Source organism: Cryptomeria japonica, chromosome 10, assembly GCF_030272615.1.
Source record: "Cryptomeria japonica chromosome 10, Sugi_1.0, whole genome shotgun sequence".
In the NCBI taxonomy this organism is placed as follows: domain Eukaryota; kingdom Viridiplantae; phylum Streptophyta; class Pinopsida; order Cupressales; family Cupressaceae; genus Cryptomeria; species Cryptomeria japonica.
In genome coordinates, this window is record NC_081414.1 from 376,968,543 (window position 1) to 376,982,029 (window position 13,487).

General features: G+C 35.8%; 2 protein-coding genes across 5 annotated transcripts; both read left to right on the top strand.

The window, feature by feature from the left end:
• Positions 1–992: 992 nt before the first annotated feature.
• Positions 993–7,723, top strand: LOC131075864 (uncharacterized). 4 transcript variants are annotated; one of them, XM_059212011.1, is made up of 7 exons: positions 993–1,271; positions 1,830–3,054; positions 4,488–5,013; positions 5,106–6,360; positions 6,451–6,567; positions 6,945–7,048; positions 7,268–7,723. In XM_059212011.1, the coding sequence occupies exons 2-4, from the start codon at positions 2,094–2,096 to the stop codon at positions 6,337–6,339; spliced, it is 2,721 nt and encodes a 906-aa protein (XP_059067994.1). In that variant the 5' UTR covers positions 993–1,271; positions 1,830–2,093; the 3' UTR covers positions 6,340–6,360; positions 6,451–6,567; positions 6,945–7,048; positions 7,268–7,723. The 4 variants fall into 4 exon arrangements, with proteins under 4 accessions (XP_059067994.1, XP_059067993.1, XP_057868766.2 ...); XM_059212012.1 differs by having other exon boundaries at positions 994–1,271; positions 1,830–2,763; positions 2,908–3,054; positions 6,945–7,723; XM_059212010.1 differs by having other exon boundaries at positions 6,945–7,723.
• A 1,598-nt stretch (positions 7,724–9,321) lies between these two features.
• On the top strand, positions 9,322–13,162 carry LOC131075845 (light-independent protochlorophyllide reductase iron-sulfur ATP-binding protein-like). The gene is made up of 2 exons (XM_059212503.1): positions 9,322–9,446; positions 12,271–13,162. The coding sequence occupies exons 1-2, from the start codon at positions 9,322–9,324 to the stop codon at positions 13,160–13,162; spliced, it is 1,017 nt and encodes a 338-aa protein (XP_059068486.1).
• The last annotated feature ends 325 nt before the right edge of the window (positions 13,163–13,487 follow it).

The window sequence follows — 13,487 nt, forward strand, 5'->3', positions numbered from 1 at the left end:
TCTCTTCCCATATATCTATTTCTCTCCCTCTCTCTATCTATGTTTGTCTATATCTTCTTCTCTTTGTTTGCTCATCTCTCTATCTCTACCTCCCTCTTCCCATCTCTTCATCTCCTTATATCTCTCTCTATAACTCGATCTCACAATCTATATTTCTCTATATCTCCCCCCCCTCTCTCTCTGCCTTTATTTTCCTCTCTCCCCTCTATCTCTGAACATGTCTCCCTCTCTATGTATCAATCTCACCTCTTTATCTCCATCCCTCCATATTTCTTATTCCAGCTCTGCCTCTATCTCTATCTTGTTATCTCTCAATATCTCTCTACCCCTATATTTCTCCCTCTTTATATAACACCTCCTACCTCTATCTTTACCTTTCTATCTCCACCTATCTTATTTTACCCATCTCACTCCTTTATATATTATCTTTTCCATCTCTATTTATCCTCTTCCATATCTTTTATTTTTATTATTTTTATCTCTAGCTCCCTTTTTCTCCATATCTCCATCTCTATCTTCCTCTCTATAACTATCCCTTATCTCTTCCCTTCGCCCCCGCCCTCCACCATCTCTCTCTCCTTTTAGCAAACATAACAAAAACCTATTGGTAATGACGCCTAATTATCTTCCTAATTCAAAATTTTTGTTTCAATTGTGTTTGTATCCGTGGATGCATGGTTCATTTGAAGCTATCACTTCTCCATTGATACCTTTTTTTCACAAACAACATCATTTGTTAAATGGTCTACTAGTTGATCTCATATGCTACATGGATGTATGCAAAAAATAGACCAATTTATATACTACACTTATGTATTCTAAAAATAATAATAATAAAAACAAAATATATATTTTAATCCTAATTAACCTTAGGAACCTCTTCAGCGTATCCATTGCACACAATCGTACGGTTGCTAGTAATGATGCAAATGAGCATACGTCCAAATTGCAATTGACACAAGCATCTGTCGCCTTTGTCAGTCTTTCAAAATCCCTTTGCAGTGGGCACAATCGGAACCGTCCAAAGCCTCATACTTGGTCGTTCATTAACTGACCTCTGATGATTTGAGAATTAATTTTATTCGCCTGTAAAAAATTGACGGCAGAAAAAGCGGAAGCGAGAGGCGGCCCTGAAGCTCGATGCCCAGACCTCAACAACAGTACCATCTTTTCAAAAAAATTATGCCCCCTTTGGGCTTTTCTATCTTCCGATTCTCAGCGTGTTTGGACACGATTTTCACCTGGATTATCTCAACACCTCAAATTAAAAGGTATGCAATTTTTCCGTAAATATTTTTCGCTTACTCATTGATTTTACGTTTGAATGCGGAGTTGCAGTGTTTTCCCCGACAAAATCTTGTCTTTTTCTGGATAAATACGTGGTTTGAAAGAGGGTATGGGTTTTGCTCTTTATGGGGTTGAACTTTTTCTTCTTTAGAATATTGTGATTGGAAATCTGTTTTTTTTTTGACTTTTTTAATTTGTTAATTGTTTTTCGATGAATCCCCTGTTTACCATGAATGAAGGTTTTGTTTGAAGTGTTGATTTCCAGGCCTTTTGATGTTCAACGCACGGAGTGCAAAATTTTGTTTTCTTAACATGGTTAAGTAATTCAATGAGAAAAAGGGTTTGTAATTTTGTGATGGGTTCATTGTTTTGTAAGCTAATTTTTCTCCCAAATCTTCAAGGATTTTCTGTTTCGGGGCATCACAAGGGAATCGCTTATTTTAATGAGTTTTGGAGTATGTAATTTTACGGATCTGGGATATTTGTAACGTATTATTTTATAAAAATTGTCTGAGAATATTCAGTTTGTTTGGATTTATCAGGGTTTGTTTATCAGATAAAGACAATCTTTTCACGAGTCATCAATAGGGGATAGGGATTTGGGTTCTGGAGCAGTGCAAAGAACCGTATTTAATAGTTTTGTATAGCTTTTGGGAATTACGCTGTATGCCCAAAGCTACTTAGTTCAAGACAAAAGAGGTAACCCACTTACAGTAAGGTTTGGGCAGGGGCATACAGACCTTTAATTTCATCAGTGAGCGTGCAGCAAGGTTCCCACTGGACTGATTGTACTCTCGGATAAGACTATGGCTGAGAGAGGAGCAATTGTTGTTCGGCCCATTTGGATGAAACAGGCAGAGGAAGCCAGGGTGAAGGATGAAGAACAAAAAGCTGCAGCAGCCCGGGCTGCCTTTGATGCTACATTCAAGGACGTTCTTAAATCTGGCAACAAAGAAAATGATTTGACTGATAGTGAACCTGACGAGTCTGATAGGATGGCCAGCAAACCAGTTGGACCTATTGATCCTTCAAAATGTGTAGCTGCTGGAACTGGGATTGGCGGTGGAGCTGCGTGTACTGCTGCATCATTTGTTGTTGTTACTAAGGATTCCGATGGAAGGAAAATGCCCTATGGTGGTGCCCAAATTCGTGTTAAAATTAAACCTGGCCTCGGAGTTGTAGGCAATGAACACGAAGCAATGGTTAAAGATAATGCGGATGGGACATATGCAGCGACTTATATTGTTGGGAAAAGGGGCAATTATATGGTACATGTTGAGTGTAATGGTCGACCAATTATGGGCAGCCCTTTCCCAGTTTTCTTCAGTTCAGGCAGCCTTGCAAATGGTAGTTCGTTTAATGTGTCTGGAAACACATTGAATTCTTCTTATCCGATTCAAAGCATGCCTAATTATCCAGGGACAACCTCAGGATCATTCTCAGGCATGCTTGGGATGATTTCTGGTATTCTTCCAGGTGCGTCTGGTGGAGCTGTCCTGCCTGGCTTGGGAGCATCATTTGGGGAAGTTTGTCGAGATTATCTTAATGGGCAGTGTGGGAGAAATGATTGCAAATTTAATCACCCCCCCTACAATCAATTGATTGCTGCTTTGGCTGCAGGAAGCACCATGGGAGGCCTAAGCCAGATGCCTATGGCACCTTCTGCAGCTGCCATGGCAGCTGCACAGACTATTGTTGCTGCACAAGCACTTCAAGCTCATGCTGCCCAAGCTCAAGCTCAGGCTCAGTCTGCAATGGAATTGGCTGGTATTTTCACCCTCTTGGGTTCTTCCATTCTGTTTCTGTGTATTCCTCTTAACCATGTCAATGTATGAATTTGAAGCTCTCTCCTTTTGATCTCGTTGCCATAATTAATTTTCTCTTTAGTCATGATATATCTTGAGTGCTCTTATGATCATGCTTGAATTCTCATTGCAATTCACTGCTTATTTTGTAGAAAGATTTATCTCTAGTATTTAGCTAGTTAGCTAGAAATGTAATTGAAGTCATTTTTAACGTTCACAGGAGATCAGAAATGGTCTGTGTATTCACAATGGCGACAAATTTGAAAGGTTTCCCCAATCAGAAATGTTATCAAATATCTACGTTTATAACTTCTGAAGTCAGTACACTGATGAAAAGCTAAACAGGTGAAGTTATAGCATGTTCCATCTCTTCCATTCCCATTGAAGGCAACATCTAATGTGAAGCATTGTGATTGTAATATAAAATATCACATAAGCTATGTTCATGAATCCATACCTTTATAATGGTACCACGTGTTGCCCTGTTATGCTTATCTCAGAATTTTACTTTTCTCTGCAGTGTTATGCGAGATCTTATTTTTGAAGTTTTTACCATTGCATTTCTGCAGACCAAGACATTATTTTTCATTTGAATATGCTTGCATCTGAGTCAGTTCACAGGTAAGTTGCAAAAATTGTTGTTTTGCAAAAAGTAATTGGGGACATTTACTTTCAATGTGTATAATCCGATTATAAAAAAAATCCTGCTTGATACCAAGCAAATTCCAAGTGTGACTTTGATGCTAGATCCGTTTTTGCTGACAAACGTTTGCACCAGCATTTCCTTTGTTTCCTTTGTAGTATGGTTTTTTTTAATTAAATGATTTTGTACATTGTGTAAGGTATGCATGTTTTTGGCAAACGTGACTAATGTAGAGCATTTCTATAGTAAAAGAATCCAGTGTTATTTTATACGTGTAAAACACGTTTTTTTTAATTCTTTTGGGTCAGCTGGCACTCTGTGGTGACTTGCTGCAGATGCTTTCAGTTTGTGGAAGTTGTAACTTTATGTATTCATGGCATTGAGTTTTAACACACAAAAGTATTGGGGCAACTCATAATATATCTTTGATCTAGATTTGTTGTCGTAGTTCATAGTAAGATGTTTATTTGAAATTATGAGGGTCTGAGTTTGATTCTCTCTATGTGAATTGTTTTAATAATTTTAATTTGTTCATGTGTACTCGTTTATTATTTTCAGCTTCTTCAACAATTCCAGTTTTTCAAAAGTTTCTTCATGATATCTTCAAGTTACATCATATTTTTATTTAATTATATTTCAAATGCTTAACATGGAATTTCACCATCTTCATGTTCTGATTTTTTTTTTCATCCTATAGCTTCTTGTTTTGCCCACAATCTTCATCATGATACCATTATTTTCTAATTATACAGGTGGCAATCCTGCACAAAAAGACCAAGATTACAGTGACGTTATTTCAAGAACTGTTGAAGTCAGCAATCTTGGTCAACTTCTAACATCAGAACAAGTACAGGAACTCTTCGGTTGCTGTGGAACTGTTACTAACTGTGATATAGACGATTCAAAACAATTGGCATATATAGAATACTCCAAACCAGATGAAGCCAGAGCTGCTTTAGCACTAAACAACCTGGAAGTTAGTAACAGGTCGTTGGGTGTTGAAATGGCCAAATCTCTTCCTTTGAAGAAGCTGACTGCAAATTCTTCTCAGCATCTACCTTTGCCTCTGATGATGCAACAAGCAGTTGCAATGCAGCAGTTGCAGTTTCAGCAGGCATTGGTTATGCAGCAGTCAATGGCTTCCCAGCAGGCTGCCAGCCGGGCTGCATCAATGAAGTCTGCTACTGAGATGGCTTCTGCAAGGGCTGCTGAAATTAGTAAGTGTTTGAAAATAGATGGAGATGGCAATGATGATAAGACCCCAAATCAAAAATCAAGGTTTGTATGCAGTTATCATTGAGTACATTTGATCCTTATTCCGTTTTTATTCATCCATTCTTTAATTGCAAAGGTAATTTTTCCTTTTGCAGTTCTCCATCTAAAACACATGCAAAATCTCCGTCTAGATCAAGATCACCAATAAGGTATCAGCGGGATCGGCATTCTAGATCTCGCTCTCCTATGATTCGTTATCAGCGAGACCGTCATTCCAGATCACCATTAAGACCTCGCCATCGTAACAGAAGTCGTAGTGTGGATCAGACCTGTCATTACAGAGATGGTAGAGATAATTACCAAAAGTATCATGGCAGACGGGACAGGGGAAGACCACGAGATCGGTACACTCGAAATGTGTGGAGGAGGAGTAGGAGCCAAAGTAGGACCAGGAAATCACCTCAGGCTCAGTCCAACCCACCTAGGCATTATAAGGAAAAGAGGGGATCTCCTAAATTGCCTAAAGAAGAGCATAAATCTGCTTATCGCTCTAGGAGATCAAGATCCATGTCCAAGGAGCCAAAGCGAGATTTTAAGGATAATGAAGACATTTCAAAGCATCATGGGGCATATTCAGGAAAACCAGAAAATAAGGTTGAGAAGTCCTTGGCAAAGCTTGCTGATAGTGATGTACACCAGGATTCAGAAGTCAAGAAAGATAAGTCAAGTAAGGACCTCACCAAACAAGATAGTAGGAGGAAAAATCTAACAAAAGCCGATGAAGGAATGAGCAAAGACAATGACAAACACATGGATGGGAGGAAGAAGTCCAGATTGGCAGTTAATGACAACTATACTAACAATATGAGAGTGTGCACAAGATCCAATGACATACTGAAGGGTAGGAAGTCAGTTTATGACAGTGAAGGGGACACTAAAGAGAAGAAACAGCACACAAAGGAAAGAATAATGGATGATGATGATGACTTTACTAAATGGAAATTGCATAGAAAGGAAAAGAGGACATTTATTGCAGACTATGAACTGGAAGAAAGCAAATTACAAAAGAGGGAAAAGAAGGCACTGGATGATAACTATGAGTCAAAAGAAAAGAAGCATCGGAGAAAGGGAAATGAATTAGGATCTGAGTTATTTGATGCATCAAAACAATATAAAAATCACGGTTTGAAAGAGGAAGATGAAAACATTGATAAAAGGATGAAAAAAAATAAACACAGGCAAAGATCCCCTTCTGATTCATCGAAAGATTCTCTATTGGAGTATGTTGACAGAGACACTAGCTCATGGAAAAAAATCTCCTGTAGAGAAGACCGAAGACTTTTTATGTCTGTTTCTCCCAGCCATTTGAGGACTGATAAGGAAGGCTAGCTAGAATTCCGACCTTTTTGGGTGAGTTCAATGGAAATATTGCCATCCTTAATTCACTCAATTTATTTTACATCTGGCCAGTCACATGTTATTCTATTTTCACATATGCAGGTATCTGCAAACTCGGTGTAGAACTGGATTTACTGATGTGCATACTGCAGAAGCTCCTTGATAGGGTGATTCATTTGCATGAAAGCATCCTAGGGATTGGGTTTGATTGGGGCTGAGGTTGGCATTTGGAATTTGTTTAATGAAATCTTGTGTGTGGCTAATTTGTATGACAGAAGGATAATTAATCAGTAACTGATTCTATTCCAGTTGATCTTTGATAGCTGGACTCTGAATCATTTCCTTTTAACTTTTGTGTAACAACTAACAAATTACAATGATATTTTGCATTTGTGATAGGCTCATTTAACATTTGTGCATTTTTTTGAGTTGCATGGTACTATTTCAAGTTAGGCACTTTAGATATGTCAATAAACTTTGATCTATATGTATATTCATGTACAGGGTAGCAAATAAACATAATGTTTGTTTGGTATGCATTTGTATGTAAGCAAGTTCTTCTGAATTGCTGATCAGTGGTAGTTGTAATGTCTCAGGTTTCCTATTTCGCAATTTTTTGGACAAATACAAAAGGCCGTAAAGCATTCTTGCCTGCTACCTCCCATAAATATATTATATTATTATTATTATCGGCCAACTGGTATTTTTGCTCAAGTGATTAATTTGTTTGCTTCCTTTCAAGAATTTATGATTTTCTTCCCAGTGCCGATTTCTAGCTTTAAGGTTTCTGCTCTTGATAAAATATACTGTTATTTTTCAAAAATTAGTTGCTCTTTTTGTTTGAAGTGGCAGGGATAGAACAGTTAAGAATAACTGCAGAATGTCCATGTTTGTATCTGACCTTGATTGCCATTGACAGATTATAACTTTATGAAGAAGGTTTCAAGTAAGAAGATGTGGATGTAAAGTTTCTGTATGTTTTCCCAGTCTCAGATCCACAGGGATGGAAAGGAAGTGTACATATCTGGAACTGTTAGCATTTAAAGCGTAATTGTTGTAATACTATTTTTAGCAAATCAGTCATGTTGTGTTAAAATATAATAGATGTTATGGGAAAATGGTTCCCTTACTCTGCCTGTGCAGGTGGTTTTGAAACAGTAGGGACTGGAGCAAGGAAAATCCAAAAGCTAATATTGTTCGAATGAAATGGCCTCTTTCAAATTTTATATGAATTTTGACGAATCCATTATAGAAAAGCAATATTTTGTCTCCTAGGCAAATACATTTTTACAGTGGAAATTAAAGTTTAGAGTGAATGACGAAGATATTTTATGTACAATTTTTTTGAAGACTAAATTTATATGTTAGTTTGGCATTCAAGTTTCCTTTCAAAATATAAATTTCAAACAAAGATGTTCAAATGTGGTTTGTGTAGAAAATAAAATATAACCCCTAATAAATTAAGGTGATTGGAGTATAATAAACAATGGTGTGCTATAAGTTATTTCAAAACAATTAAAATTTATATCTTTTGTACCCAATTTAGAAGATAGAAATGTCAAGAATAACCAAATAGTAACATATTCTTGAATGGACGTTTAGCGATGAAATTTTAACGAGTCATTTTAACAGTAACTATAGTTCAATTTGCATTAACACGTTGTAGCAGTGAGGTTTGCCTAAATAGTGCAATGAATACAAGATGAATTTGGTGTTAGTTTAATCGATTCTAAGAACCTGGATTTTTTGTAGACGTGAAGAACTAGAAGCTTATATGGAGATGGGAGCAACATTTCAAATTAGGGTATGGGAGACTGAACAAAGGCACGACTATTATCATGTTTACATATTGTCAACTGAGATAGGTGCTTGTGTGGGTATATAGGCTAATTTTTAGCTATGTGGATGTTAAAATTTTTCTTTTTAGAACTATATTGTTTGCATGGTGACTGTATTTTACTCAAAGTTTTAATGGTGTGACCGTGTGTGTTTCTGATATTAATAAGATTGCACAAGATATCTGTTTTGGGCACTTTCCGTGTCCAACGAAGAAACTTATTTAAGTTAGGTGAAGATACAACCTGGGTAACGTTTAGCCCTGACATTACAATGGCCACGATTTCTAGTTCTTTTGTAACTTAAAGTTATACATATTAATTTACTCTCATTAGACTTTGTGTGTTCTTCTGGCTTTATCATAATGGGAGGCTCATTATCAAGCTAAACTGCAGATCAGTATTTCACAATGCAAATATAACAGGGTCTATCGTTTTATAGGCCTTATTTTGGCTCTGTGGATGTTGAAAGTCTTCTATTCAATTCAATAATGAACAAATGACCACAAGAGCACAGTAAAATCATCTATTGCAGGACTCTGGCAGCTCAAATGTTTTACTACCTTTATTTGACAAAGAACTTCAAATTTAGTGATTTCAACTACTCAATTTTATAAAGTAGAAGGGGAAAAGAGATATATCAGATGTGATAGGAAGTAGTTCATTTGTTGAATAGAAAGAATTGACAAGGCGTGAACTACACAAAGTGGATAGGGGTCATTTATGGGGTCCTATCCAAACTATTGGCAAGGGCTCTCATATAAAGGGAGAGTGATATTCTTGCTTGCTGCCTAGGATGGAAATCCAGAACCCACATCCGAGTCAGGTGAACATATCTATGATATATATGATGCTTTTTATATCTTAATGTTTTTAATTTTTGACTATTTATCTATACTGCTTATAAATTTTGGATCAAAACATATCAAATAGGTATCTAGAAAAGAAAAATAATAAATTAAGGATTTTTAAATTTTTAAAAAATATATTGTGTGGGCTTAGAGAAGAATGTTGATCTTAGTGCACAAAATTGGGGCTATTCGGGCTCCAAAACGTTATGCCCCTGCATGATACAATAGTACATCGCAACCGTCCGGACAGAATCTCATAAGCCTAGTACTCGGGACCCATCGTTGACATGGACGGAACTTGGGGTCCCATGATGTGGATGATGTTGCCGTTTTCGTTGGCCCTTCTCACGGTTATAGGTACACAGCTAAAATTTAAACCTCGCCGCTCTCGCGCTTACAGGCGTTGTGTCATGTATGCTGAAAAATTATATTTAAAAAAATATAATGTCCAATCGGTAGAAAGAGTCAATAACATGGTCATTTGAAATACAATACATCGCAGCCGTTCAAACAGAATCTCATAAGCCCTGTACTCGAGACCCATCGTTGACGTGGATGAAACTTGGGGTCCCATGACGTGGATGACGTTGCTGTTTTTGTTTTGACGGAAAAGCTTCCACGTGGGTACCCCTTCTCGTGGTTATAGGCACGCAACTAAAATTTAAACCTCGCCGCTCTCGCGGTTACGGGCGTTGCGTCGCGTATGCTGAAAAATTATAATGTCCAACCGGTAGAAAGAGTCAATAATACAGTCATTTGAAATTTTTGGATTTTTTTCGTACGCATGTTGCAGGTGTGACGCGAACGCTGTGTCGCAAGGGATTCCAAGATCATCTCGATCGTTCAGGTTAAATGTCCTTGATTGAATCAGGAAGTCGTTGAATTACGGAGCGAGGGACCTGCGTATCCAGTGGAGGTATTTGCGAAGGTGAGGACAAAGTCGGCCACAACAATAAGGCGAGTTGTATGCGATTATTGTTATCACTTGCTAACACACATGTTTTTCATGTGTAAGGAGGAGGTGTTGTAGCGCAGGTTTGGGTAGGAGTTGTCGAGATCGGCGATTTGGGTTTGGTGACAACGGTAAGTTCAAACCCTAACAGATAACACGAGTATTACTCAAGTTGTGCGAAATCTTTTCGAGTAACACTCAAGTTGTGTGAAAATAGTTTAAACCATAACACATAACACAACATTTTTTTAATTTTTTAACATTTACCTTACCGAATTCACAATGAATTTCATGTTCTGCGAAAGTAGTTGAAACCCTAAAGTAGTTCAAATCAATAGAAATAAAGAAAAATGACATAAATTAATTATATAAAATAAAATTTAAATATTAATTAGAGATTTTTTTTGTCCAAAAGTATTAATTCTTTATCTTGATTGGTTAAACTAATTAAATGATAAGATTGAATGAATGCAATAGCATCCTTCCTTCGCAGGAAGTAACAATACTAAAATGATCATATAGAGATATTGTTTCAACCAATATTTTTTCAACATAGGCTAGAATTTCACTTCTTTGTAGTAATGTTATTTTTTTTTTATAGGATTCATATATTTTTCAACTTCACATTTTTCCCCATCTATTATTATGTAATCATTGTTTTCAGATCTTTGAAGTCTTTAACTTTCACAAATAGAGTCGAAATTAGGCAGTTTTCTAAAGCTAGTTTTTAGTACTACATACTTATATAATGTAATTTTGATTTCTCTAACATTTATTTTTTATTAGAATTGATTTTTTCATTTCGTAGGATATTTTGTCTTTTGCTAATCTATTCTATGTGGAGATTTATTTTTTTCAATTGTTAATCACATTTTCATGCAAAATGTTGGTCCAGGACACTTGCAAACAAATTCTTAACATTATGGTCTTGCATAACATTTTATGGAAGACTTGATTATTGATAATTTTTATTTCTATGTGCTTTCTCTTCTTTTGTACTTTGTAATAATTATTGCAGTCCCAGTTAAAATTTATTAAATACTTTGATTTGGGCTAAAAAAAATGAAATGTAGTTTAATTTCGAAGTGGAGTGTGTATGCCTTTCTCTCGCATGTTTGCATAATTTTGAAAATAAAACACACTTAACTTAAATGGATTCAATTTCAACCAATCTATTGTTGATAGTCAAGGTTGCGTAATTAACACTTGGGCCGATATCAGTAATCGTGCTAACCTTGGCATAGAAGTGATGCTCGAGCGTAACGCTAACAACTTCCCTCTAGATCTAGCTGTTGTTGAAACTAATTCTATAGATGGCTAATTACTCAATCCGATGACTTCTTAGTGTCTTTCAATCCTTGAAAAGCAAAAAAGAAAGCAGTACCAAAACCAAAAAGGCTTGGTACTGTTTTTTCCATCATAAAACTAAAAGTAGAGCAAAATAACTGTTTATTGTGCATCCAACAGGAATTGAACCCACAACTTCCCAATTATGAGTTGGGTGCTTTAACTATTAAGCAATGGATGCATAATAATAAGTATCAGCTCAGATCTTAAATTGGATACCCAAACTAGTATTTTCAATAAACAAATAAAGAAATGTAACAAACTTGTTCGAGAGTTTCATATGAGGCTATTTATCTTGCAATGCATCACTTTGATGTTAGGTTAGAGCTTGCCAACAGAATTGAAGAGTTAATAACTGACTAATAATATATTAGTTTCATTATTAGTTCATTTTCAGTAATTAGAACCATTCTTCTTGATTGTGAATCCACCACGCATGGGTTCGATCCCCGTTGTTTGCCCAGTAAAAAACAAACAAACAAAATCGATGGGAAGATTGGGATCTTTCTAAAACCTTTTCCTTGGTTTTCAATTGATTCAATGAAATAGCCATACAAGACATCGCATATAACATAACAAAATCATTCATTTATAGGTAGTAACAAAATCAAATCCCAAATCTATCGTCTCCTCTTATTATATGCCATGTAGTCAATTGGTTTTTTGATTCTATTATTTGAATAGAATGAACTAAGTCTTACTTAGCGGGGAGTTCCATCCGCTTCAAATTAATGAATAAAATTGCATTTATTTGGGAATGGAGGAAGGGTTTTTGGCTTGGCTTCCTCCATTTACTCAAGAGAGAATGAGGTTTAAGATGTGAGGGAGCTAAAAAAAAAACACTGTCAAACAATGTAACATGCTACAATTATATAAATAAGGCGGAGTTCAACTCAAAATTAGATCAAACAAATCATAAGTTCGAAAGATGAAAAAGAAATAAAAGGAGATCAAAAGATGAAATAGCAGTTTATGGAAAAGGTAGAATTGGTAAATCAACCACTAGTTGTAATATTTCAATTGCCTTAACTAGACGTTGTGAAAAAGTGTTACAGATTGGATGTGATCCCAAACATGATAGCACTTTTACTCTGGCAATATTTTTGATACCTATAATTATAGATACTTTGCAGCCCAAAGATTATCATTATGAAGATATTTGGTCCAAAGATGTCATTCATAAAGGTTATAGAGGGGTAGATTGTGTGGAAGCTAGGGGACCACCTATAGGAGCTGGATATGTGGGATATGTAGTAGGAGAGATTGCAAAATTGTTAAAAGAATTAAATGCATTTTACGAATATGATATAATATTATTTGATATGTTGGGCGATGTGGTTTGTGGAGGTTTTGCTACTTCACTGAACTATGAAAATTATTGTGTCATTATTGCAGATAATGAATTTGATGCATTATTTGCAGCTAAACGTATTATTGCTTCTATCAGGGAAAAAGCTCATACACATCCATTGAGATTAGTAGGTTTGGTTGGAAATCATACATCTAAAAGAGAGCTTATCAATAAATATGTAGAAGCTTGTCCAATGCCCGTAATAGAAGTGTTACCTCTTATTGAACATATTCAAGTTCCGAGAATCAAGGGAAAAACTTTATTTGAAATGGTTGGATCTGAACCATTTATTAACTATGTATGTGAATATTATTTAGACATAGTGGATCAAATATTATCCCAACCAGAAGGTATTGTGCCAAAGGAGATTCCAAATCAGGAATTATTCAGTTTTCTCTTTGACCTTTATCTCAATCCTATTGATGAGGGGAAAAATCAAAATAATAAGGAAAATTTACTTGGATTTACAACCATTTAATCAACATAGTTATAATCATTTATGTCAGTGAAAATTGATGAAACTCATTGTCAAATGTAAGACATGTAATTATCATACTTTTTGTCCAATTAGTTGTGTAAATTTATGGAGTGTAAATTGTGGGGTCAATCGAAAGATACACTTCTTAGAAGTTAAATTTTGTCATTCAAGCTAAAGTCCCTAGTAAATAGACATGTCTTTCACTTTCATTTTCATGAATTAAATCTTATATACCATCATGGTATCTCATGAATTTCCTAGAAGCCTTGTATAGCCTATATTAAAACCTTTTGAGTGTTCTTGATTGTAATGCATTGGTAAGTAG